This window comes from Antechinus flavipes, chromosome 4 (genome assembly GCF_016432865.1).
Source record: "Antechinus flavipes isolate AdamAnt ecotype Samford, QLD, Australia chromosome 4, AdamAnt_v2, whole genome shotgun sequence".
Taxonomy (NCBI): domain Eukaryota; kingdom Metazoa; phylum Chordata; class Mammalia; order Dasyuromorphia; family Dasyuridae; genus Antechinus; species Antechinus flavipes.
Genome location: NC_067401.1, coordinates 214589598 through 214617519, shown reverse-complemented (window position 1 = coordinate 214617519; position 27922 = coordinate 214589598). Strand labels below are relative to the sequence as shown.

General features: G+C 33.9%; 1 protein-coding gene across 6 annotated transcripts in view; it reads left to right on the top strand.

Moving 5' to 3' along the window:
• Nucleotides 1-1849: 1849 nt before the first annotated feature.
• Nucleotides 1850-27922, top strand: part of LOC127561837 (serotriflin-like) — a 47225-nt gene continuing 21152 nt past the window's right edge. For 2 of the 6 annotated variants that reach the window (XR_007953547.1, XM_051997133.1), the window contains exons 1-6: nt 1874-2108; nt 4845-4912; nt 7949-8077; nt 14945-15035; nt 17813-17958; nt 26133-26230. Coding sequence is in view for 5 of the 6 variants with exons in the window: in XM_051997133.1 (XP_051853093.1) it covers nt 4847-4912; nt 7949-8077; nt 14945-15035; nt 17813-17958; nt 26133-26230 (530 nt within the window). In the remaining variant the exon portion in view is untranslated. Of the gene's footprint in view, nt 2109-4844; nt 4913-7948; nt 8078-14944; nt 15036-17812; nt 17959-26132; nt 26231-27922 lie in introns of all 6 variants that reach the window. The other 4 variants (XM_051997132.1, XM_051997134.1, XM_051997130.1 and 1 more) reach the window with 4 other exon arrangements.

Sequence of the window (27922 nt, the reverse complement as noted above, 5' to 3'; positions counted from 1 at the left end):
AATTTTGTAACATAGCTTGTCCCCACATGGATGATGCTCAACCACCCATCGGTTGATCTGCTATCTGCTTACCCACAATGTGAGTCCTCTATAAACAGCTACCGGGATACAAGATCAAATGGCTCTCTTCCCTGCACACTATGAGCCACACTGCTTATAACAGTTCATTAATTGCTTTGCTCTACTCCTGCTTCATACCACAACATATTAGTATAGGGATGGATTGCAAGAAGCTATCCACAAGGCATTTACATTAGAACTAGACCCATCTATGTACTAAACAGATTCAGCTATTACTCCTTTTCCTTCTCTATATAAGGCTTTTTCCCTAGGAGAGAACTTTTTTGAAGGTAGCTCCTGCAGAGCTTAGAAGTCCTGAAACTCCAAAGGTCCTAGTTTATTCTGCAACTTTGTACTCAACATACTACTAGACAATTTGCTATATCACTCAAGATAAGTACCCCACTTTCCCATAGTGGGAATCTAAGCTACCTCACTACGAGGTATTGTAACCCATCACAGGTGCCTGCTATATGATTCACTCTGTGGCCTAGGCCACAGAATTTACAACTGCCAGCTGCTTCTAAATCTAACTATAACATAGCTTAGCTCCTTTCCACAACTGGCTCCAAAAGGCAAGTGAATGTTGCTTAGTAGCTCTGAGGGCTACCACAAACCCCACCTTCTGAAGTCACATGTACATCTAATTCAAAAGACCTTCTTGGACCAATTACTATCAGGACATGAAATTACTTAATGGATCTCTTAGTCATCAAGAAAGTCTGCTCTATTTCCTTTGTTCAATCCCAGGCAATTTCTTTCTTTATCAGATTATACAAGAGTCTGAACAATTAGGCCAAATGGAAAATAAACACCCTCCAATATCCTAACAGATCCAAATAAATTGGACAGGGATATGTCTGTATCTTATCAATTACAGCCTTGGGTACAACGCTGACCAAATAACTAAAGAAATTGACAGACAATCCAGGTCCCTAGGTCTTCACAGTATTCACTGCCCAGCCACATGATTGCAAATGCAGTAATAGTGCCGTGAGCTTTAGTTTTGACAGAGAATCAAAGTTTAGCAATATATCATTAATATAATTATGATATATATAATATATAAATAATAAATATTTTTATACTCTTCGATTTAGACCCCCCCTCCAAATCCTTGGCCATCAAGTCATGGTTTATGGTGGGACTATATACATATATACTCTATTGGCAATACTGTAAAAATGAACTGCCATCCTTCCCACATAAAGGCAAACTGATCCTGTGAAGATTCATGTATCAGCACAGAGAAAAAAAGCATTAATCAAATCCAAAATATAGTAAGTTCCCAAAGTCAGAGTTAATTAATCCAATAATTCCCAAACAGAATGAACTGCATCATGCAAAAGTAGGATTTCTTTGTTCAGCTCCCAGTAATCAACAGTCCCATTTGGCTTATGAACTGGCTAGATTGGGGCATTGTATAGACTCCAGGTTTCCTGGATGATGTCCACTTTATGCAGTTCCTTTATAGTGACAGAAATGCCTCTGATCCCCATTGTCCCCAGACACCCAGGTACCTTGGCCACTTCTGCCAAGTCATAGCAAAACAATCCAGTGAAACTGGTTCATATTCCTGTAGTCCTCCAGCTTTACTTCGGGCATCTGGAACTATTTTCTTTCCTTCCCTTTGCTTAGGGTGCAACTGCCACCACAAATCCAAGAGGTAATCATCAGGTTTGTTATGTATCTTATCTCTAACTACACCTGCAGCAATCACTCATTCCATCAGAAATAGTTAGGATCTCCCTGTACATTCTGCCAACTGTTCTACAATCTCTGCCTCAACAGAGGGTGTGCTGTTACTGAGGCCAGCTTTTCCATCTCTGCCCCAGAGCATAAGATATCATCTATCCCTCAGTCCTATAGGCACAACAGCCAGGCTATTAAGGATTCACCCAGTTTCTGCCAGAACTGCTTCCCCAACTCCTCTAGCTCAATTTGTGTCCAGGACAATAAGCTGCCTGCTCAGTTACATTAGATTGACTCACAGAATTTTCTTCTGGTCCTATATTTTATCTATGATTCATCTTATGAGTAACCACTGGGTGAGTATGGATGTTTACTCCTTCTCTCTCATCCTCCTCCTCTCCATCAGGGCTGCCAGCTTTCTTGGGTACTGATCCAAAGATGCCCTCAGAGGGACTGCTCCTTCTTCTTCAAACTATGTAGCTGATCATTTTGATCTAGGGCATTCTGAATTGTTTCCTTAAAGAGGCACAAAAATATCATCCTTTTTTCACAGCAGCGGACAAGGTCTTCTCTTTCCTTAGCTCCTTTTCCCTGTGTTCCAAAGTTTCAGCAGAGATACTAGGATATTCTCCAGAATTTTTTCCCTGGTGTGAAAACTATCATTCTAACTACTCTGCTACCCCTTTTCACATGTATATGGGAGCCCAGTCTATGGGGGTAACACTGGGAAGAGTCATATTTGCCTTGTTTCCTCTTTGGTATTCTGCCAACCAAACCAGTGTTTTTATGTGTCCTGGGGGGGTGACTGATTTCTCCTCCTTATCAAGTTCATTTCATATAGAACAAAGAATTTAAAAGGGAGCAAGTCCAGTCTTTTCATAACCAAATAGCATTAAGATCTGGGAAGGCAGATTAAGAAAATTCCTTGCAGGGGTCCTCAAACTACAGCCCACATGACAGATGCGGCAGCTGAGGACGATTATCCCCCTCACCCAAGGCTATGAAGTTTCTTTATTTAAAGACCCACAAAACAAAGTTTTTGTTTTTACTATAGTCCGGCCCTCCAACAGTCTGAGGGACAGTGAACTGGCCCCCTATTTTAAAAGTTTGAGGACCCCTGCAAAGGAGTAGCTGCTAGGAGTCCCATATCCACCTTTTATCAGCAGCTGGCAGCTTTCAGCTCCTAACTAGCTGCTTTAAAGAAGGACCTAATTGATTTATTGCCCTATAATTCATTGTCTGTAACTTGAAACATTAACTATATTCAATGGCAGTTCTCTCTAACTTCCCTTAATTTCTATCTGCCACTTTTGTCTTATGGCATCTCTGCTGTTTTCCCCTATGCTTTCTTCTCATTGCTTGCCCTTCCATCTTAGTCTGATGGCATCTTTATTGAGAATCATACAAAAGTGGCAAATCATTAGCACTCTAGAAAAGGAAAATAGTTATATAACATGTATATGATAAATCTGCACATGGATTGAGATAACTTTGCTAGTATAGACATCACTGAGTTTGTTTACATTAAATGAGGTCCATCACAGAAGTGCTATCTCAACCTAGGAAATGGCTTGAGAAATGTTTACACCAATCTGAGTACCTTGATTCTCTTTGGGGATTTTGACTCTTTCACTACTGGGAGAAATTGTATGAATCCACACATATTTTATTTTATGCATTTGAAAAGATTCTGAGAAGAGAGTAATAGGCCTCAATGGAATGTTAAAGGAGTATATACTCAATGTAGCAAAAAAGTTAAGATGAAAGTATTATAAAGTAAAATTTGCTTCATAAACTCCTGAAATCTCTGTGGTTAGAAGTTATGACACTGAATTATGGGTGCTATGAACAAGGAGCTAGTCATTTAAGTGAAAAATCTGATGAAGAGGACTTTGTGAAAGTGGAAGACTTGCCCCTTAAACTGAATTAGATCTGAAGCACATCTAATGAAAAAAAAAAAAAAATGGCACCAGAGGAACCGAGTAAGGATTTATTTGAGTAAATATAAGGTATGACTCACATTGAAGAATTGACTGAGGACTCTCAGACCCAGTCCAAATCATGTGAAAGATTTCCAACTGCTTGTCTTCTCCTACTCCTCCACCAATGCATATATCTTTATTTAAATACACTTGTTTCTATCTGCAAATTAAAAAAAAAAAATGAAAGTACTGCTCAGCTTGTTTTTCCCCCTTTATATCAAGTGCTTCTCACAAAACTTCATATACAGTAATCACTTAATAAAATTAGGTTCATCAATTACTTCATTCATTCATTCATTGAAGCTAGATGCCATAAACAAATGGAAATGCTAAAACAAAATCCATGAGACATGAGTTTCAATCCTCCCACAAGAACAAAGTATATAACTGTAGACAAGTTATTGCTATAGCTCAATATCATGCCCAGGTGCATCATTAAAATATAAAATTTCGGATTTTAGGAACAGTTATATTTTTTATGAATCACATGATATTGATTTGTTATTCCTTAATTTTCTTTGCCCATCTTTTTCACATTGCATTTAGTTCCACTGTTACCATTGAAAGTTTATAGAAATCTCTTGAAACAGATAAACTTAGTTTATATCTAGAGAATGTCTTAATCTCATTTTAAGAAAACCAAAAATTGGTGTTTAAGAAAAACATCTTTAGTACCCAATTCATACACAATAATCTTTTCCTCTATGGCCAAGAATTGGGGAGTTGATTTTAATTATTTCTCTTGAGAAGGAAAGGTATTTTTAATAAACTGAGACTTCTATCCTTTGGTTGTTCTTTAACTCCATTCCATACCTCTTAATGCTATGTGCTCAAAAGATTGAAAATAATTTGAAAATAGACTAATACCTTTTTATTGGATGTTCTGAAAAGTCTCTACCTCTGTCTTTACTGAGAGGAAAATGAAAATTTTAATGTTGTCTTCTTGGGAGAGTTATTGTAAGAAAGATGGAGGTTTAATGAAATCATGATTAAGATACAAATAGATTTGGAATCAGAACTAAAACTACCTATGCTCCTTGCAATCTGTATTCTACCTCACAAAAATCAGCTCTCTTCTAATGTTGAAAAAAAAACACATTTTTTTTTTAGATATGGCCCTGAGAAACCTCTTCTTCTGCTTGATGGCTACAACTTCCTGGACTATCTTGATTCTAAAGGTATGAGCTCAACTTTATATTACCTCAGGATCATCCTTGACTAATTGAAGTGCCTCATTTCTGCATGGGTCTCTTCTGTACCTGATCATTTCTGCTAATGCCACACACATATATACATACATACATACACACACACACACACACACACACACACACACAGGACTTTGACACTCATCTATTTCAAAATTTATGGAATTCAATATTCAAAGCATTTTAATGAGAAAAAAATTCAGCATTTGATGCTTGCTTGGCACTTTTAACACTTGATTGTTGCCTTAGTTGAGCAATAGGGAGGTTGGTCAGGCAAATTTCCCAGCTCCTATCACTATTGTATTGCCCTCAGCAATAGGCAACTTCTCCTGCAAGGGCAGAAGTGCGCAGGACAACCAGAATGGAACTACCATACCATATTTTATGACATATATGCATATATACATATCAGTATCATAAGCAGACCAATATGATTATGTTACTTTCCTGATCAATAGTTGATCGACCATCAGTGAAGACATATGTAGATATGTATAGATAGATAGTAATAAACTGGAGACATAGAATGACCAGTTATTGTCCCATATGAAACAGTTCTACTACAGCTGAGAATATCCAGGAAGAAATTGTTGACAAACATAACGCCCTTAGGAGGGGAGTAATTCTCAAAGCCAGAAACATGCTAAAAGTGGTAAGAAATGAATTATAAATTGAGTGAAGTCTAATACTACAAAAGAATGAGAATGTTAACTAAGATTTCAGGCCCTAGAACATGAGATTTGAATCTTAGCTTACCTACTTATTCAAATTTTCTGAATGACCATCCAGTAAGTTCTTAAATAAAAATGGCAAGCCAAGCCATTCTACCAGTTTATGAGTAATTAACCTTTCCTACCCTCACCAACAAAACAAAACAAACAAAAGAAAAAAAAAAACCACTTTGTGAGTAATTGCAAATTTATTACCCACAGATTTTTTTTTTCTCATGTAGGGGTGGTTATTAGGATTCACTGAGCAAAAGAATGGCTTTGAAGTTCAGGTTAATTACACTAAGAAAGAAAATCAGAACCAAGGAATATTCAGAAATTCATTTCACTTCAATAGGAGAATTGGGTGAAGGAGACCAAGCTAGAGTGTAATAGTTTAAAACCTACCTCCTCAAAGATGTTCTGTTTAATGAAGTTGGTTTCACTAAAAGCAATGAAAAACAAAATTCAATCCAATCTAAAGGAATTTGTTGACTAATATTTATTCTTCCAGCCATATGATGAGGAGTTTTCACAGGTAGACAATTCATCAATATTTTGTTTTAAGCACAGTTTAATTATTTTTTTTTGCTCAACAATTGATAAATCAGTATCATTATTAAATGTCTTCTGTTCATCAGTCTATGTGTTATATGCTAAAAAATTCAGACTTTTCTCAGGGAGCTTATATTTTATTGGTGAAAATAGCAATTATAAAACAAATAAAATGCAAAAAATGCTTACAAAATTAAAATAATCAAATACAATGGAGGAGTAAGGAGTATATAAGTGGTATAGTGGATACAGCACTGATCCTAGAGTCGAGAGGCTCTGAATATAAATCTGGCCTGAGATACTCACTAGGTGATACTGGGTAAGTCACTTAACTCTGATTGCCTTCAAGAAGGGGAAAAAACATAATTGGGGGGGGAGGGGAAAGAACTAGCATCTAGGCAAACTGGAATGGTTTAATATATAAGACAGTAGTTAAGTTAAAATTTGAAAAGTACAATATCTAGGGAAAAAATTACTCTATCATTTAAAGCTTTTTATAACCTGTCTCTACTGCATCGGCCTAATTTTATTATATATTTCCCCCTCATCATTCTTTATTCTTCATAAGCACTTATTGTATATAATTAATGATTTTCTCTTCTCTACTAATTTTTATGGAAAAAAAGAAAGACTCAGATCTCCAAAGGTTCACATTCTAATTGAAAAGACAGCAAATGAATAATTAAGTACATATAAAATATATACAATATAAATAAAGGTCATGTCAGAGGGAAGTGGATTGCAGAGTATTGGGGTAATAGGCAATTAAAATTGAATTTTTAAAAAAATTAAATCATCAAGAAAAGTTGAAGAGGGGAGACATTTTAGTAAGGGGGTATAGCTACTAAAAAGGGACAGATGATGCAATGGCTTATGCAAAGATTAATAAGATCAAAATTGCTGAATCATAGGGTACATAGAAGGGAGTAAAGTTTAAGAAGATTCTGAAGGTAGGAAAGTTTAGTTTTTGAATGATTTTAACTGCCAGAAGAATTCATATTTAATCTTAGAAGTAATTGATTTACTTATAGATGGGAGGTTTTATATTGTACTTATAATCTAATCACACAGTTCTTTTTAAAAATTATATCAAGGAACTGTGATAGTATGGTACAACAGAAAGAGTGATGAATTTAGAATCAAAAGACTTGGATTTAAATTAAGTTTTGTCACACTTTTTTCAGGCATGTCACTATCCCTCTCTCATGCTCTATTTCCTCATTTGTGTATGAGTAGCAGAAGACAGGTCAGAATAAATGACTTTTAAAGTACTTTCCAGCTCTAAATCCACTAGCCTAAAATTTTCTGACAGAGATGAACATCTACTTTCTGTGACTGCTGTCATAAGTCATTATTAATTAAAATATCTTTACTGTCCTATTCATAGAATATTGTTTGCTACCTACCTTATGACATATATGAATATATACATATCAATATCATAATCAGGACTATCTGATTATATTCTTTCCTGTTCAATAATTGATCAACCCTCAATTAACATAGATAGAGAGATATGTGTAGAAATAAAGTAATACACACACCTATGTGGAAAAAGAAAGAGACAGAGACTGAAGACACAGAGAGAAATAAAGCATTAAACAATACCATATTTCTTGGAAGAATTTCCCTTTCAAATATGATTACTTACACAATTGTTTAGTAATTTTTTGACATTGTTATATTTAAACAACAATTAAAAAAAAAAAACAAACCTAAGGCTGACACATCTTTCTTGTAACAGGGTGAACCAGTAATTGTCCCATATGAAACAGTTTCTACTGAAGTTGAGAATATCCAGGAAGAAATAGTAGACAAACACAACGCCCTTAGGAGGGGAGTAATTCCCAAAGCCAGAAACATGCTGAAAATGGTAAGAAATGAACTATAAAATAAGTAAAGTATAATCCTCTAACAGTAGGAATCTGCTAACTAAGGTTCCAGGCCCTGGAACATGAGGCTTGAATCTTAGCCTAGTGCCTTATACTGATTTTCTGAGTGACCATTGAATATCTTCTTAAACAATAATGGCAAGATACGTCCTATCCTATCTGTTTATGAGTAATTAACCTCTCTCCCCAGACCTCCCCAAAGATAAACTTTGGAAGGAGTTGCAAATTTATTAACCACAGATTTTTCTTTTCCAGGAGCAGGTAATAGGAGCATTGAACATAGGAATGGCATTGAAGTTCTGGCTAATTACATTAAGAAAGAAAATTGGAAACAAAGAAAGTTTAGAAGTTAATTTCTCATCATAATAGGATAAATGGGTGAAGGAAGCCAAGCTAGAGTACAATAGAACTTTGGTCTAAATCCCAAAAGATGCTCAGAACTTTGTTTCATTAAAAGCAATACAAAACAAAACTCAATTCAATCAATTAGAATTGACCACCTAGTTTTTATTCTTCCAGCCATGTGGGGAGGGAGGGCTTTCACAGATAGAGAATTTGTCAATTTTTAAAGCATAGTTATTGTTATCTCTTTGCTCAACAATTGATAAATCCGCTTATCTCATTATATGTCTTTTGTTCATCAGTCAATGTACTGAATGTTAAAAATTCAAGGACTTTTCTCAGGGAACTTCCATTCCATTGCTGAAAAGAGTAATCATAAAACAAAGAAAATGCAAAAACTGCTTGCAAAATTTAAAATAGTTAAATATAATGAAGTAGTGAGATGTATGTAGGTGGTATAATAGGTACAGCATTGGTTCTAAAGTCAAGAGGTCCTGAGTTTAAATCTAGCCTTAGATATTTACTAGTCATATGATGCTGGGTAGATCACTTAACTTAGATTGCCTTGAAGGCAAAAAAAAAAAAAAAAAAGAAAGAAAGAAAGAAAAGAAAAGAAAGAAAGAAAATGGGGAAGAAAAAAAAAAAGAACTAGCATCTAGGCAAACTGGAATTATTTAAGGTATAAGACAGTACTTAAGCTAAAATTTGAAGGGTACAATGTCTAGGAAACAATTAAATTACTCTGTCATTTAAAGCTTTTTATAACCTGTTTCTATTGCATCTGCTTAATCTTATACATTTTCCCCCTCATTATGCCTCACTCTTCATAAAAACTTATTAAATGTTTACAATGGGCAATTTTCTCTATTAATTTCTAGAGATAAAATGTAATGCCAGAGAAACTGAAACAAGATAGAGATTAGAGAGTTTTTAATATTTTATTAATTGGAGAGGATAATTGACTGGACAGGACTCTCATCTCAAACAGTGGTGAATGTGAATTCTCAATGACATATATAGCCACATGGCTCAGCTACAGGGGTAGACCAAGGCAAGGGCAGAATCAGAACATTGAGAGTGGGAAGTTTCAGAACCATAAATTTGGTTCTAGCAGGATGGGGGGAATCTGGAAGCCAGAGTCAGGATGTCTGAATAAACAGAGCTAAAGATGTCAATGAGGTATCTTTTGGAATATTTAGAGGGGCTGTAGTGCCATAAATTCTTGAGGACAGAAGGAGTTAGGAGCCAGGAAGTCTGAACTCCCCCGTATCTTGAGTCTTACATTGACAATTTATAACCTTAGAGCAAATGGCCCTCAGTCTTAATGAACCGGAAAGGGGAGGGAAGAAGGGGAGTTACAACTAAGACAATTGAGGCAGAGGTAGAACAATTTAGGGAAATGGAGGCAGAACCTATTAGCGAAACTGAGTCAGGACAATTAAAAAGAACTATGGCACAACAAAAGGAAAGAACAAAACCTGGGCCCTGGTCTCCAAGGGCTCACATTTGAATTGGAAAGACAGCAAGTAAATAACTAAGTGCATAGAAGATATATATATATATATATATATATATATACATATGTATATATGTGTGTATATATATAATGTAAATAGAGATCATGTCAGAGGGAAGTAGATTGCAGTGTTGGAGTATAGGCAAGAATGGAAAGGCCACCTGCAAAAGATGGCATCTGAATTGAATTTTTTTAAATTAAATCAGTAAAAAAATTTGAATAGAGGAGACATTCTGGCAAGGGAATATAGCTAGTTAAAAGGGACAGATACTACAATGTCTTATACAAAGTTTAAAAAGATCAAAATTGCTGCATCATAGGGTACATAGAAGGAAGTTTAAGAAGATTCTGAAGGTGGGAAAGCTTTTGAATGATTATAGCTGTCAGGAAATTTCATATTTAACCTTCTTAGTAATTGAGGGCACTGGAATTTATTGAGTTGTAAGGATTGTGACTTAAGAACTTAAGTTCCCATAGCTGAATGAAGAATAGATTAAAATAGGAAGAGATATAAGAACAACTAAAAAGATATTAAATAGTACAAGCATGAGATGATGTGAAATTGTACAAAATTTGAAATTGTATGAGTAGAAAGGAGAAATATGAAAGAAAATGTGATTGAAAAAATAACGAGGCTTGGCAACAAATTGTTTATTTGGGATGAATGAAAGAAAATAGTTCAAGATGACACCAAAGTTGAAAACGAAGTTGATCCGGTCACATAAAAAATGTTGGGCAAGTTTGGAAGAGGGGAGGTTTGATGGGAAAATAATGACTTCCATTTTGAACATGTTGAGTTATACCTAAAGGACATCCAATATGTACAAAAGGCAGTTGGCGATACAAAGTAGAAGTTAGGGTTAGATATAAGGATCTAGGAATCATTTGCATAGAGATAACAATTGAAGTCATAGATATTAATGAAATCACCAAGAAGAATAGTCTATAAATAGTAAAGAAGAAGAATGAAAACTATTAAAAATATTAATAAGAAAAAAAATCTAGCCAAAAAAAAAAAAAAAAGAACAGATAGGAAGACAAAAGATAGAGAAGTATCATGAAAACACAGAGGAAAGATTGTCTAGGAAGGGAAGGTAATAGAATCAAAAATTGCAAAGAGTTACAAAGGGATGAGCCCTGAGAAAAAGCCATTAGATTAATTAATATATTATTGGTAACTTTGACTATAAAAATTTCCCCTCTGGTATATCTTGTCTTCAATGGGCATCAAAAATGAAAATACAACCCATGTTTTTTTCAATTTCTTGCCTAAGTCTTCATAGTCATTAGCCATACTTTTTAGGTTACTTCTGGTAGTGTGTTTTTGTTCTTGTCGGGTTTTTTAAATTAACCACCAGTAGTACAGTGTTTGTCATTTGTTTGGATATCTTTGCTTAGACAAAACTTGTCGATGGAAATCAAAAGATTTATCCATTTTTATTAGATGTTGTACATATTTTTATATATGTCTTAGTATCACAAGTCAAGGAATCATTAACTACTTCTACTATTTTTTATTTCGCTGCTGCCTGACTTGATAGCCTCTTGTCCTTATTCAATATTCACATATACATATATGATAATTCTGTGTATGTATGAATATGTATATACATATATAATTGTTCAGTCATTCAGTAAACTCTAATCCTTCAGGACCCCATGGACCATAATATCCATGGATTTTTCTTGGCAAAGATATGGAAATGGTTTGTCATTTCCTTCTTCAGTATGAAAGATTCAGAAACAAAACAAACCAAACAAACAAACAAACAAAAAAAAAAAATGTTTAAGTGATTTGCCCAGGGTCACAAAGCATGTAATTATCTAAAGCTAGATTAGAACTCAGGTCTTCCTGACTCCAGTCCCCAAACTCTATCCATTAAGCCACCTGGCTGCCTTATGACATACATAATTCACATATATAATACACATATGTACATATTATAAATATAATATGGGTATATGTAAGGTTCTGATTGGTTTGGTCTCTGGACCAGCCTTCATTTCAGCAAAATAATTACCACAAGAATAGCCAGGAATAAAGTCCAAATTCTTTATTATTTCCTTCAAAGTCTTGTTTCCTTTCCTGGGGCCCAGGCTAGCTTTCTTGAAGTCTTCCTGAATGTGTCTTGGTTCATGTGGGGGAGGCAGGAGGACCACCACAGTGGTCTATGTCTTGAATTCTGTCTTAATCCCGAGAACTTGTGCTCCAGCCTGCAGCCCTCTGTCTTCTTCAAGTCTGTTCCACTCCCCTTCCAAGTCTGTCTCTGAGCCCTCTCTGAGTAATTATAATTAACATAATTATAATTACATCATCATAGGTATGAATCTTGTAGAATAGGTGACAATCTTGTATAACTATATCAAGTACTAAGTACATGTACTGAACTAGAGAACTATTAATCACCATGCTAAACTAGATAACCATTGTCTTATCGATTACACTGAGTTAGCACCTTGTAAGAATCCTTGTTTCTAGTACAGAGTTCTGGCCCAGAAAAGGTATATAGGTATAGTTGTCCAGCAAATTCACACAAGAGTCAGAAAATGGGATAAGCCTGAAAGGAGAATAAAGATTTGAATATGTAAAGACAACAAGAAGAGGATTTTTCAAGTTAGGAAGTGGCAAAAATAAAGTTGTGTGTAGGAAACAGTGGAAAATATCCTAGAATGGATAGTTCATATTGAATAATGAAATGACAAAATTAGGATGGGCCTAGATTATAAAGATCCTTGAATGCCAATATGAGAAAACTAGATGTGATCAAATGAAAACTGGGAAGTTCTTGAACATGAATGTAATAGAAGGGGGAAAATTAGGAAGATTAGTATGATGGTCATATTCAGGATGGGTCATAACTAATCCCAAGAGATTTCATGTTAAGAAATATTTTGGACATAAGATATATTTTAATAAATTTTAAGTTAAGTAAAATAAATTTTGGAATTTACTGTAGTTATAAAAATTTCTAGTTGCAAATAGATATACTTAGTCACATAAGGCACAAGATAAGACAGTATTTAATGGCTTCATACAAGTTTTTAGAATTTTGAAGGAGAATTATGGATCTGTTTGAACATTCTCATTTCATAAGTGAGGATACTGAAGTAAGGTATATATAGTCAGAAATGACTATTTTTAGATCATATGGCTAATCAACGATTAAAGCTAAGGCCTCTTTGCTCTTGACCCAAAGCAGTCAGGACAATTAAACAACAATAACTCAGTAATAGATCCCTACATGCTTTGAGTTGCTTCTCCAATAATGGGGACATATTTCTATAACAGCAGTTATCTGTAAATATCAAATTGCATGGGATATAACTTCAATCCAAATAAAATTGAATGGCTCTGATATGAGAAGATATTCATTCATTTTTATTTTCTTATAATTGTGTCCTAATAAACCATGTCACAAGGACAATATTGTGATGGAGTAACCAGTTTAAAAATAAAACAAACAAAATAAACAAAAAAACCAATAATGAAATAGTATTAAACATTTTTTAAAAATGAATACTTTAAAGTAATTCACACAAATGACCACTAGATGGGAGTGTATGCCCACAATTTTAGCTTTAGCATGTCTGTTCCTTGTTCTAAAATGAATCTTAATGGGTCTTTTAGTCACTTGGCAAAGGGAATCTCTAAATCATTTTGGGGAATGTCTTGCATTGATAATATATTGTGATAAAATAATATATATTAAGATAAGATAAAATATGTTAGGAGATTGTAAATTATGTGGATCTCCTCTGGATGTCCTTTGGTAGAACAAGAATCTCAATACAATACAATACAAGAATCTCATAGAATAAGTTGGTATGGATGGATTGCCACCACCTATACTGATGGAGGGAATCCTTCCTTGCACAGTTGACATTTACATCTACATATCAGATTATTAAGATTAATTCCTGGGAGTCACTAGAATTAAAAAGAATTGATCTGGAAGGGACTGTTAAAGATCCTTTAATGCTATTATAAACAGAGATGAAATGTGTCTCAGTAAATAAAGAATTGGCGTTGGAGTCAAGAAAATAACCATTTGAATCCGACCTCTACCATACTGACTCTGCCATCAGGTGCTATGTACTTTTCGGTGTCTGAGATAACTCCCTCAGACTACAAATTGAAGAATAGCTAGTATTTTGCATTGATAGGAAGGGTTTTCTCATCTAGTAGTCCATATCTCAGTGAAATGATAGTACCAGTAAAAACAAAACATATCTACAGAAGCAACAATGCTTATAGCTACTTAGTAGCAAAGTCAAAATTTAAACCCACATTTATAAGATCATAGAATATTATATTTATTTCTATAATGCACCTGTATAATGTTTCTCCATTCATAGATGTCCCCACAAGAGATCTTTATGTAAGTCTTTTTATATGTCATATTGTTTTTTTTTCTCAGCATATGACAATGTACTTCCTTTTCTGATCATATATTTCTATATCTTCAGCTACTTCTTGCATATGTTTTATTACTTGTGAGAACTTATACTTCACTATATAACTTTCTATTTAATTTCAAGTTTTATTTATATATATATGTGTGTATATACATATATATATGTATGTATATACATATATATATGTATGTATGTATATTATATATATATATATATATATATATATATATATATATATATATATATATATATATATATATAGCTTTGAATCCATAGAGATGAAGGAATTGTAAGAATGCAAATAAATAGCAATATGGAGAATATATTTCTTTAAAAATAAGATGAATCTGCACAGAAGAGCAGCTTGGGAATGTTAAAATTATTTCTCAATTTCCTCAAATGTTGCTTCACATATTGCCCTGGAAGAATTTATTATCAACCTTTTTTTAGTATTTCACAACTATGAGAACATTTCATGTTTTAGAATTAATAAATTTGCAAAGTTGAATTTGATTATTAAAAATATATATGCTAATTGCATCCATTTATTCTTATTCTTATTTTTCAACTTAAGGAATGGAATGAAAATGCTGCACAAAATGCCAGAAATTGGTCAACAGAGTGTAAGAAGAACCATAGTCCCCAATTCAAAAGGAGAGTTACAGGTAGATATTTAGTTATAGTTGACTTAAGTAACTTTTAGCAACTCCAAGGTCTAGCAGTTCAGCAGGGATAGTGTGGTATTGAGGAAAGAGCACTGAATTTGGAGTCGCAAGAACCTGTATTTGAATCTACATTCTGTCAAACATCACCTGTATGGTCTCAGGAGCACTGTTTCATTTTGCCATTTAGTTTCATTATGCATTGACCTAAGTAATTTATAAAATACTCCTCAGATTTAGTTCTTATATTTTATTATCAAAAAACTTAGTTGTCTCTAATATTTTTGTTTTGTTATGGAGATTTACTGTTTCTAATTCCAATTTTAAACAAAGAGAGGAAATAAAAAGACCTAATAAGTACCAATATGTTTGTTTCTAAGGTAAGCAGTGGGTGGATAGACGATGTATGGATTGATGATAAATGGAATGAAAGAAGAAGAGAGAGGAAGAGAGAGACAAAGAGACAGAAAGAGACAGAGACAGAGACATATAAAGCACACTTTGAAGATAATATTGCATTTAGGAAAGGATTAGATTGCTTACCTGGAAGAACTTACCTAATAGATCCTATGCATATTCCTCAGCGTCATTTCCTTCTTTTTCACCAAAAATATTACTTATGTGAAATATTATATATGCAATTGACAGTCTTAGAATATTCTATGTTACTGTTGGCTGAGCAAGTAGAAATGGATCTATTTTATAAAAAAAGATTATGCCCCAAGAGGATTTTGGCAGATGCCACTGTTTATAAATACACAAATTACCTTCCTGGTATTTACATGCCAGCAAGAGATAATTATTGTTCTTCTATGACTACATAGAAGTTGAGGTGGCAAGTTATACCTGCCATTCTTTGGCTTTTTCTAGAAAACCATACAGTCAAAATATACCAGAAGTACATATTCACTCTCCATAGCCATAGCCAGATTTTATAAACTTTCACTCTGAAAGTAAATGAAATTTGTTATACATTTGCTAAATCTCTACTATATATCAAATACTCTGCTGAGAACTATGACTATAATTGGCAAAAGTTGAGTAGTCCCTTCTTTCAAAGAACTCACATATCATAAAACTAAGTAGGATGATTAATGCTTAAGAGATAAGTAGCATTAAATTATACTGTCTCTTTATTGTAGTTGATAAGAACAACAGTAGAATAAGTATCAAATAATAATAATAATAATGAACATAGTTGAAAAATACTTTTGGAGAAAATTTGATATATAGATTCAGTTAACATGTGCTTCCAAGGTATGTGATGACTGGGTTCATTCATGTAATAAAGAAAGTTCTAATACAGTAATAATGCCTTTTCTTGGACATAATGAAACATAAAAACTTGAGTTCAACTCAAGATAAGGCACACAGGTATACAAAGACTAGACAGAATGAAAGATAAATACATATAGATATAAATATAGACATATAGACAGAGATGAGATATAGTTTCATCAAGTCCCAGGACTAGCAATTCAGAAAAGACAGGAAAGAATACTGAACTTGGAGATTCAAGCCAATTCCATTGGTCTTGTGATGGAGAAAGCCATCTGCACCCAGAGAGAAGACTGTGGGGACTGAGTATGGATCACAGCATGGTATTTCCACAATTTTTGTTGTCATTTGCTTGCATTTTGTTTTCTTTCTCATTTTTTTTTTCTTTTTAATCTTATTTTTTCTTTTGCAGCATGGTAATTATGGAAATATGTATGGAAAAATTGCACATTTAACATATATTGAATTACTTTCCATCTTGGAGAGTGGGTGAAGGGAAGAGAGGAAGAAAAACAATGTAACACAAGGTTTTGTAAGGATGAATGTTGAGAACTATCTATGCATGAGTTTTGAAAATAAAAAGCTTTATAAAAAAACAAATTTAAAAAAGATACTAAACTTGGAGTGACAGAATCTGAGTTTGAATCAATGCTGTCATATATCACCTGAGTGACTTCAAGCAAATCATCTCATTTCTCTAATTTTCAGTTTCATCATCTATAAAAATAAATAGGTTTGCCTAGATTATATAAAATTCTCTCCAGATTTAGATCTTAGATGTTATGATTGGAAGCCTTAGTTGTGTCTATTATTTTTATTTAGCTATGGAGATCTATTTTCTCAAATTCCAATGGAGAAATATCTAATATTATAGAATATAATTAATATATTATTAAATATCATTTCTATATAATAAATAATAAAATAAATTTATACACTTTATTTGTGTTACATATATAGTATATGTAATATAATTTTCTGAATGGTAATATTCCATTCATAAAATATTTCACATTATGTATTTATGTTTCTAGAATATATTTATATACACACATACACATAAATATGTGTAGATAGATACATGTGTCATACATGTGTATGTTTCTATGTGTACATGATCATATTTTCATGGTAAATTGGGATCTCTGGGTTACCAACTACAAAATTAGAGCACTACATGGTCAGTACATGGAAACACATAGAGATAAGTCACTAAAAACAGAGAAGTAAACCAATTATCAGTGATGTGACTGATTTGATCACACTTTTTCAATAATATCAGTAAGACAGAGTATTTATAAAATAAGAAGAAAGGAAAAAAGTATGATAGCTCTGCTTCAAAAAACAATAACAAAAATAGGCTAATTGAGAGCCTACTGTGTAAAAGTCATTAGGATTAGACAAAGTCAAAAGGATTAGACAAAATTAAATGTCTTGCTCCCCAATAGCTTACATTCTATTTCCAACTATAATGTATGACCCTGAGATTTTTATACTTCTAGACAGTTCATGTGGGGAAAATTTGTTGTTTGCCTCTCATCCTCTATCATGGTCAGATGTAATCCAAATGTGGTATGATGAGTCAAAAAACTTCACATACGGGTTTGGACCAACAAAACCAGGATCAGTGGTTGGCCACTATACTCAGGTAAGATATTTTGCATTGATATTTTACACATATTAGTGATGCATACTTAATTATATAAGGTTAAGAGTATATAAGGTGAAATTAGGTAGCAATGCAGATAGACTACCAACCCTGGAGTCAGGAAGATTCTGCTTCCTGAATTCAAATGTAGCTTCAGACACTTCTTAGCTGTGTGACCCTGACAAGTCACTTAACCCTGTTGCTTCAGTTTCTTCATCTGTAAATTGAGCTGGAAAAGGAAATGGCAAACCACTCTAGTATCTCTGCCAAGAAAACCCTAAACCTAAAATCCTTGATTTCATGTATAATACAAGAGAAAAATGATTCTTTCCTTCCCTCCAGAAAAATAAATATATCTTTATGCTTATAAAATGATACAATGAAACACTCAAAGAACAATTACACACTAAAATATATAGGATTTACTGCAGGAGAAAGTGAATAAGGTGGCCCTATAACATTCAGAGATGACTCTCAACATTGTTGTTAGTTACTTAGTTTTCTGCTTTTTATTCAATCTAGTCCTGAGATAACTGAAAGAGAAAACCAATGCTCATTTGGAATTTTATATTTTTCCTACTTTTACATTGTGTCCAGTTTATACATATTATTATCTCACTCAATAAGCATAAACTTTTTGACATATGTTTTAGATCATTGGAACAATTTTACTTCTGGATTTCATTAATGAGGAAAATCTCCCATCAGAGGAAAATTGAATCTTCTTTATGCTTCAGTTCTCATCAATGTTTTCACATAAATATTTTGTAGATATTTTCCCCATAACTGTAGAGGTGTCTTCCTTTACACTAGAAGAAATTTCTAGTCTTTTGTTGCCTATTTTATTGAGAAAGGCCTGTTTCCTTTTCTTGTCATATATGTCCCTGATAAAATGCTTCATGATACTTTTAATATGCAGATCATTCTTGGCAACATACGTCATGAAGCTTATTTATGACCATTACATATCTTTCCTTTATGCTTTAGTTATTTCTAATTTTAGTGCAGAGATTGTGGTGTTTTATGATTTCCCTACTTAGTATCATGAGAAGAATATTGGTTTTATAGACTTAATATTCATTCTATATTGATGAGATTGGGATTTTGAAGTTTTAGAAACTTTCCCAAATGCGATACAAACTGTTTTTTGTTTCTTTTTATTTCATTCTTTGAGTAGATTATTGCCTATCTAAATAGCTTGTCAGATAGATCAGTGTAATGTCCAGGCTAGCTTTCAAATGTAATGTATGTGCTAGCTTTCTGGAGGATCTCTGGATGGGCCTTGGTCTTTAGATGGAGAAGTGATGAAAGCAGGAGAGCTACCACAAGGCTGTTCAAAAATAGAATTTGGAGTCTAAAGTCTTCTCTGTATCTGTGGCTGAGACTTTTCTGTGTCTGTGTCTGAGACTCTTTGATCCAGTCCTCTCAGCCCTTAAATACCATATTACAATTACATCACTACAGCAACTGAGCATGTCCAACTGTAGCCATTACATCATCATATCACACTAAGTATATGTTTAACTAGAGAACCATTCTCCCATGAATCACACTGAGTTGGTGTTTAACTATACACACCCTGATGTCCTTGATTGAAGTATACCTTTCCAGAGTCTGGCCCTCTAGATCTCCCATTTTCTTTTATTTTAGAACACAGGTGGTCATGTCTTCCCTGACTTCTCAGGAAGGGAGGTGAAAACACCAAAAAGGAGGTGATCACACTCTCCCTGACTTCTCCAAAAGGGAGGTGAAAACACCAAAGGGAAATGAGGATTCAAACCAGATATTCAACCCTCTGTACTGAAGGGTCTTACTTGAACTAGATATATATAAATCCATCAGCATGGGAGGTATTACACACAAGCATATAGTAATATAACACAGGCTAGTAATATCTTTAATGGAGACATGTATGTGAAATTTGGAGCTGTGGTAAAACTTACCACTTTGGGATGGTTTCACAGCATACATTAATTTGTGCATTGGTATAAAAGATGTATATCTTGTCAGGTCTTATCCGAGATAATTGTACTACTCCCTTAATAGCCTTTAATAAAACTCTAGCAACAAGCACTAGGTAAGGAGTAAGGCTTTATTCTGGTTGTGCTGGAAGGTTTACCCACTCTATCACACTGTCTCCTTGATGAAGGACTGCTATGGGTACCTCTTTTGTAGCAAAAACTGATATTTCCAAGGGTTTTTGAGTAACTCTTTCAACCACATTGGATAAAGCCAGTTCAACTTCTTTCAAAGCCTCTTGAGCTTATTTTTCAAGCTGATGTGGTGAGTTAAAAGCAGTGTCTCCCCTTAAAATATTCTATAATGGTTGTAATTCATAAGTAGTTAAGCCTAACACTGGATGCATCCATTGGTTGTTTCCTACCAATTTCTGAAAGTCATTTAAGTTGTTCAACTTCTCTGTTCTTAAAGAAAGTTTTTGTACTGTAAGCATCTTAGGATATACTTCATATCCTAAATATTGAAAAGGAGAATGCCTTTGATTTTTTTCTGGAGCTATATGCAGTTTGTAACTCCTTAATGTTTCTATGATCTTTTGTAGACATGCTTGTAACATTTGCTCCTCAGGTGGACACTCCAAGATATCATCCATGTAATATAATAACATAACTTTTGGAAATGCTTTTCTTACTGGAGTAAGAGCCGCAGCCACATACATTTGACACATAGTAGGGCTGTTTTTCATTCCCTGTGGCAAAACTGTCCATTCATATATTTTATAAGGCTCAGCTAAATTACCACTGGGCACTTAAAAAGCAAATCTTTTCATATCCTCTTTATCTAGAGGGATAGAATAGAAACAATCCTTAATGTCTATAACCCAAAGAGGCCATTTTCTAGGCAATTGAGTAGGAGATGGAAGTCCAGGCTGAAGAGTTCCCATAGTTTTCATCTGTTCATTTACTTTTCTTAAATCAATCAACATCCTCCATTTTCCAGATTTCTTTTTTACAACAAATACAAGAGAATTCCAAGGACTTAGAGAAGGTTGTTAAGTGTCCTTGGTCAAGTTGCCCCTGTACTATATCTAATAAGGCCTGAATTTTTTCACTTTGTAAGGACCACTGTTCTCTCCACACTGGTGTATCAGTTTTCCATTGGATAGGAACAGGTGAAAGTGTTGGCAGGCCTTCAATAGCAGCCCTGCCTAAAAAACCAAAGTACTCATTTTTAATCCTAATTGTTACAAAATATCTCTTCCCCACAAATTGATGGGAATTTTTTCAACTATAATAGGAGCAAAAACTCTTGTTTCATGTTCAAAAGTCCATCTCAAAGGGGTAGCACTAACTTCAACTGCTATTGATCCTCCTATGACAGACATGTAGGTGTCTGCCTTAATCTTTGGCCAGGACTGAGCCAGTTGGCACTTCTAATGACTGTACGATCTGTACCAGTTTCTACCAATTCTTCTAATAGTATGCCATTTATATAGATAGTGAGCATAGGTCAGTCAGCTGTCACAGATGCTGTCCAGTATATTCCTGGATTTTGTTGCTTGGAGTCAGAATCTAAGTGACTATCTGGTGATTGCTTATTAGAAGTCTATCAGTAAACCTGATGGTACTACTTCTCCTCAGTGATATCACACATTGTCTACCTGTATTAGTGACTGGGATATTAGCTACACATTCCTCAGTTTCCCAAATCAGTCTATGGATGGACACTGTTTTGTAAGCACTCACAGGAGGTGAAATGGTCAAGCCTACTATACCTGGAGGCAAAGGATCTATAGGCCACGCAGGGACAAATTTCACCTCTCCAAGGAATATCTCAGTAGTCCCAGCTGCATAGAACTCTGTTCTCCCCAATTGTAATCCCTTTCTCCCATCAGGTTGCTTCTTGGCTGATTGATCATGTTGGAGTACTGAACTTCTAAAGACTCTCTAGGTGTAACATTGGCTGCCATCATGCTCCAAGTGTTTTTTTTTTTTTTTTTCTGGGGCCCTGAAGCTGAGCCTTGCTTCCCATTTCCTGAGTCAGTCTAAATTCTGAAGCCCAATGGAAGGCTTTGTTGCATTTTGGACATAGAGTTTCGGGTCTTGTTCTTCCACCCTGTTTTCTCACTCTATCTTTATGCTAACTTTGAGCTTTCAAATGCCATACTTTACCACATTGAAATCATTGATGAGTCTCTCTGGAAGAGTCCCTTGCCAAAAGGGACCCTGTCTTGCCGTGTTCAGATCTTGAGAAATCTGCATCATAGCCTGAGTATAAAAGGTATTTGTGCCTACTGTGGCACAGCATCTTATTATCTCATCTAAAGGAGCATTCTTGTGTAGTCCTAGTATAATTCTTTTACAAACTTCATTAGCATTTTCCTTAGCAAGTTGTCTTATCATAATTTCTGTTGCTACATTTTCACCAATAGTTCATATAATAGCTGTCTGCAGATGTCCCACAAAATCAGCAAAAGGTTCATTTGGACCTTGCGCTATTCTTGTGAAGACTTCCTATCTATCTTGTCTTCTTGGGAGGGTGCCCCATGCTTTGATAGCAGCAGAAACAATTTGTTCATATGCTGTTAAAGGGTAATTAATCTGTGCTAAAGTATCTGCATAAGGACCTACACCTGTTAGTTGGCCAAAGGTAACTGATATATTAAACTTCAGGTTGCCTATTTCATTGGGCTTGTATTCTACAGAGTTCACTATCCTCAGAAAGCCACAACAAGTTTTGTCCAGGTTCTAAACATGTCCTTGCTATAGATTTCCAATCATTAGGGATTAAAATTTCCGTAGCCAAATTCTCTAATAACATCTTGACCTAAGATGATGTAGACTCATAAAGAGTGCAAGCCTTTTTCAGATCTTTGATAATTTCCACATTAAAAGAAGTGTATCTTCTTCTTTCTTGACCTGAAGAGTCAAATTCTTCAATCATAGGATATGCTTCTATTCTCAAATCAGATGTATCCTGTCCTTCCTCTTTAGCTTTAACTAGTGCCTTTTGAAATTGTGTCATGGGGGTGGACAAAGCTGCTACATGAGTGATGCTAATAGTGCCACTTTCTTTCTGCTCTTCCTCCTCCCTCTTAAGGAAGACTCAAAGACTTCCTCTGTGGTGTTCTTTTTCTCCTTTAAAATAAATATAAAATGATGGCTCTCTCTGGGAGAAAAAGCAGGTTGGTTTCTTGGGGAGGTTTTCTGGAGACAGCCTTAGTATCAGTTTGATCAATAATTACCCCAAATGCAGCCAGGTGATAAAAGTTCAGATCTTTTATTGTCTCCAACATAACCCGGTTAGCTTAGAGGTCTATCTCTGCTTGGTTTCAAGAGCTCTTGCAGCTTTGTCCTTTGCTTCTGCCTTTGTTTTCTTCAGCCTCCAGAGCCAGCACCAAGTTGAATCTCTCTTGCCTCTGAGAGAGGGCTTCTGGCTCTTAATCTCCCAAAGAGCTCCTCTCCAATCCCAGTCAATGTTCTGAAGTAAAACTCCTCACTCAGAGAGGGCTTCTGGCTGAACTCGATGTTCCCCTCTCAATCTAAATTCAGCTGAACTCCTCAATCTAATTTAGCTCCACTCTTTTCATCTAGTTTAGTTGGCACTTCTCCTTCCTGCTGTTTCTTCTTTTTCCTTATTTTAATACTTATAAAATTTCCTAAAGCCAGTTGTATTAGATTATATGTATTAAGTATGTCTTTGGAAATTGAGTTAGGCCGATTTTTATTATAGAATTGACAAAGATCCTCTCCTACCAATTTCCACTCATTTAGATCCAATTCCTTTTCCGTAGAGAAACAGACATATGTGCTTTAGATGTTGGAATCTTTACAAACTGTTAAAGAGGTGATAGAGACAATAATTATCTAATTTAGCATGGTTCAATATGATTGATCTAATCCTATAAGGAGATGTTAAAAATTGTTGATGAGACTATTGTAGTACTTCAGAGCTTACAGCAATTATTGGATTCCTGGCACATGAACTAATGGACAATGGATTCCTTTTGGACTATTTCTAGGACTTATGGACATGTGTAAATTCTCAGGTTGATTCATGTTATTTGTTACATTACTAGTAGCCTGTGTTATATTGCTATGTGCTTATGTAAATTATGTGTAATGCCTCCCATATTGATGGATTTATGTATACCATGTATATCTGTTTCAAGTTCTGGCCCATAACATCTCCTTATAGGATTAGATCAATCATACTGAACCATGCTAAATTAGATAATTATTGTCTCTATCAACTCTAATGACTTAACAGTTTGTAAAGATTCCAACATTCCTCCAAAAACCTACTTGAAATAATTGACAGTTTTAGCTAACAACAAATAACAGCTTTAACAAAGTTGCAAAATATAAAATAAACCCACACAAATCATCAGCATTTCTATATATTACTGACAAAGCCCATCAGCAAGAGATAAAAAGAAAAATTTCATTTAAAATTACTGTAGATAAAATAAAATATTTGAGAGTCTACCTGCCAAGTCAAATCCAAGAACTGTATGAACATAATCACAAAACACTTCTAACATAAAGAAAGTCAGATCTAAACCATTGGAAACATTTCAGTTGGTCATGGATAGTTTAAGTTAATGTAATAAAAATGACAGTTCTGCCTAACTTGGTCTACTTGTTCAGTGCCATAACAATAAAACTGCCAAAAATTATTTTATAGAACTAGAAAAAATAACAACAAATTTATCTGGAAGAGCAAAAGATCAAGAGTATCAAAGCAATTAATGAAAAAAATGCAAAGGATGGTGGCTTATCAGTACCAAACCTAACACTAAACATAAAGCAGAAGGAGTCAAAAATCATCTAGTACTTGCTAAGAAATAGAATAGTGGATTCAGTGTGAAACAGATTAGATATACATGACACCACATCTATAACAATTTAGTGTTTGATTAAATCCCCAAACTTCAGCTTCTAGAATAAGAACTCACTATTTGACAAACATTGCTGGAAAAGAGGAAAATAATATGTCAGAAATTTAGCATAGCACTGCATCTTACACAACAAACCAAAATGAGGTCAAAATGGATACATGATTTGGGCATAAAAGATGATACCATAAACAAATTAGCAGAAAAAAGCATAATTTACCTCTCAGATCTTTGGAGAAGGGAGGAATTTATGACCAAAGAAGAACTAGATAACATTATAAAAGGCAAAATGGACAATTTTGATTACATTAAATTGAAATACTTTTGCACAAACAAAAAAAACAGAAACAAGATTAAAAGGGAAGTACAAATCTGGGGGGGTGGGAATCTTTATAGCCAGTGTTTCTAATAATAGTCTCATTTCTAAAATATATAAAGAACTGTGTCAAATTTATAAAAAATGTAAGTATCTCCCCAATTGATAAATGATCAATGTATATGAACAGAGAATTTCCATATGATGAAATTAAATAGTAATTTTCCATATAAACCAATTTGGACTCCTTTAATATTTCCTAGTGGGCATAGAGAAGGAAGTGACTACCACCTGTCTTCTATTTCTCAGCAAAATACCCACTTTCTTCCTCTTTTTTCCCTTCTCTGATGATTATATGTTATGTCTGAGGGGTACAGGATAAGTATCAATTGCTAATCTATTTTCATTGTCTTTTCAGAGACATAGAGATGTTATTGTTAAAGATATTAGGTTCTCAATTTATAGAAATCTTTAACAATAACATCCCCATCTCTCTGAAATATTATTCTTATTAATATCATATTAATGATCTGCCATATTCATTATTGAGGCAGAAATATCCCTGATAGTTCACATGCTGGATAGTTGTCATTAAATGTGTCTCTCTATTGAGTAAAATGTATGCTTATTCAGTCACAATTACCCCAAAAATTGTCCTCTTATTAGATGACAAAAAGAAATTGGAGTTTTGCGTATAGTAGCTTTTCATATATGGAGTTTGCTCCATTTTCAATAGTTGTTAATGAAGAAAATCAAGCATTATTTCCTCAAAATTTTGAAAGAGAGGTATATCAAATACCCATAAAATATAAATGAAAATTTTAACAAGATAAATAATTATATTCCTCATTGACTCTCAGGCATTTTTTTTTTTTGCTTTTTCCTTTGCTTCCAGCCAGATTAATTATAAGGCCAAAAAATGTGAGCAAAAATCAGTTTTTTGTGACTTTCTCATATATGCTATTTTTAAATTTGATAAGCACCTTGCTTTTCTCTTATCAGACTGTTTGGTCCACTTCGTATATGATTGGCTGTGGTGTCGCTCATTGCCCCAATCAGAAGACATTTAAATACTTCTACACATGCCACTATTGTCATGGGTATGTATAAATTCAAATTTAGAAATTATTTAAAATATATTCACTTAAAGCATTATAGTTTACTGCCTTAATCATTGCAAAAATGAAATTCAATTCAACATTTCATTTTAGGATAGGTTATTTTCATAAAGCATTCATGGCTGATTCAATAACTGATGGGTAGATTTTTCAAAATATTTAGTCATGATTCTTTAACTTCTTGACTATTAAATTTACTCTTAAATAGATTCATAATGCTAGGAATGGATTGTACCTTAGATAATCACTTTTCATAATCATTTTTAGTCAATGAAACTGAGGGACAGAGAGATGATTTCATCAAGTTCCTATAATAACAAGTATCAGAGCTTGGATTCGAATTCAGGTTGTTGTGAGAAATATAAAGAACACAAATTCTCTGAGGTTACCATTATTGTATTTTTAATAATATCATCACTTTTGTTGTTATTCTGTTATAGTATAGAAAGGGAAAGTCATATCAAGACATCTAGATATGTGTGTCATTAACTCTAGCAATAATGAATTAGATATGTCCATGGTCAAGAGAAACAGACACTACCCTTTTATTTTTCCCTTATGCCTCAGAATATCCACCTTGATTTCTGACAGCTTCTTCAGACCTGAAAAAATTCAGCCAGATTCATATAAAAGATGCTGACCAAGATATTGTTTACAATATAGTATCAGATCTCTGAGAGGCCAATATATTTTCTTCTATATAGTGATGTATTTCCACAGCCAAACAGAAGGAAGCATTATCTATATCTAAATAGTTTGCGATAACTATAGGACAAGTTCTGGAATTAAGAGCTTACTAGGATTCTCATGACACCCTTACACTTCTTTAAATAGAACAAATTTGCAATAACAAAGAAAAAGTCATCTTAAGGGTAATTTTTGCTATTTCTATTTGCTTTGGGCTAAATTGACCTGAGGGTGAAAAAATTTGAAGAGAGTAAGATTGATTTTGTTTGTTTGTTTCTTTCCATCTCATGTACCACTGCCATATTCACCATTTGTCCACTCAAATTTCTAAGTCCTCAAACTGTCCTACTAATTCATAGAACTTATGGACTTCAAGCCACAAATCATTCTCACTTCTATCACAAATCATATACCTTATGTTTCATTCTATCATTATCAATGTTTGTGGTTAGATTGGCTGGCTAATCTATTAGCTGGCTAAGTCATTTGTTAAATTATTTTCTTCTAAGGAGAGTGTGTTTAAGGAAAGGATAGGATGGAGAAAAATGAACAAGTTGTTTTCTGCCATGGAGAAAATCCCAGAAGAAAATTCACTACTAATGTTACTTTTGCAGCAAGTATGTAAACACCATTATAGCTTTTCGTTTTACCTATCCTCTTAATAATATTCTATTTTTCCCAGTTACATACAAATATCATTACCAAATTAACTTTTTTCACTTAGTAGCTTTTTTCCCCAATTACATCTAGTGATAGCCTTAAACATCTACTTTTGTAAAATTTTGAGTTCCAAATAGTTTTTGCACTTCCCTTCCATTCTTAACCCCTTCCCAAGACAGTTATACTGATATAGGTTATACATATACAATGGTTTTACACATACTTCCATATTAATAATGTAAAAAAAAAAAACCAAAGCAAACTGATATAGGTTATACATATACAGTGGTTTTTAACATATTTCCATATTAATAATGTAAAAAAAAC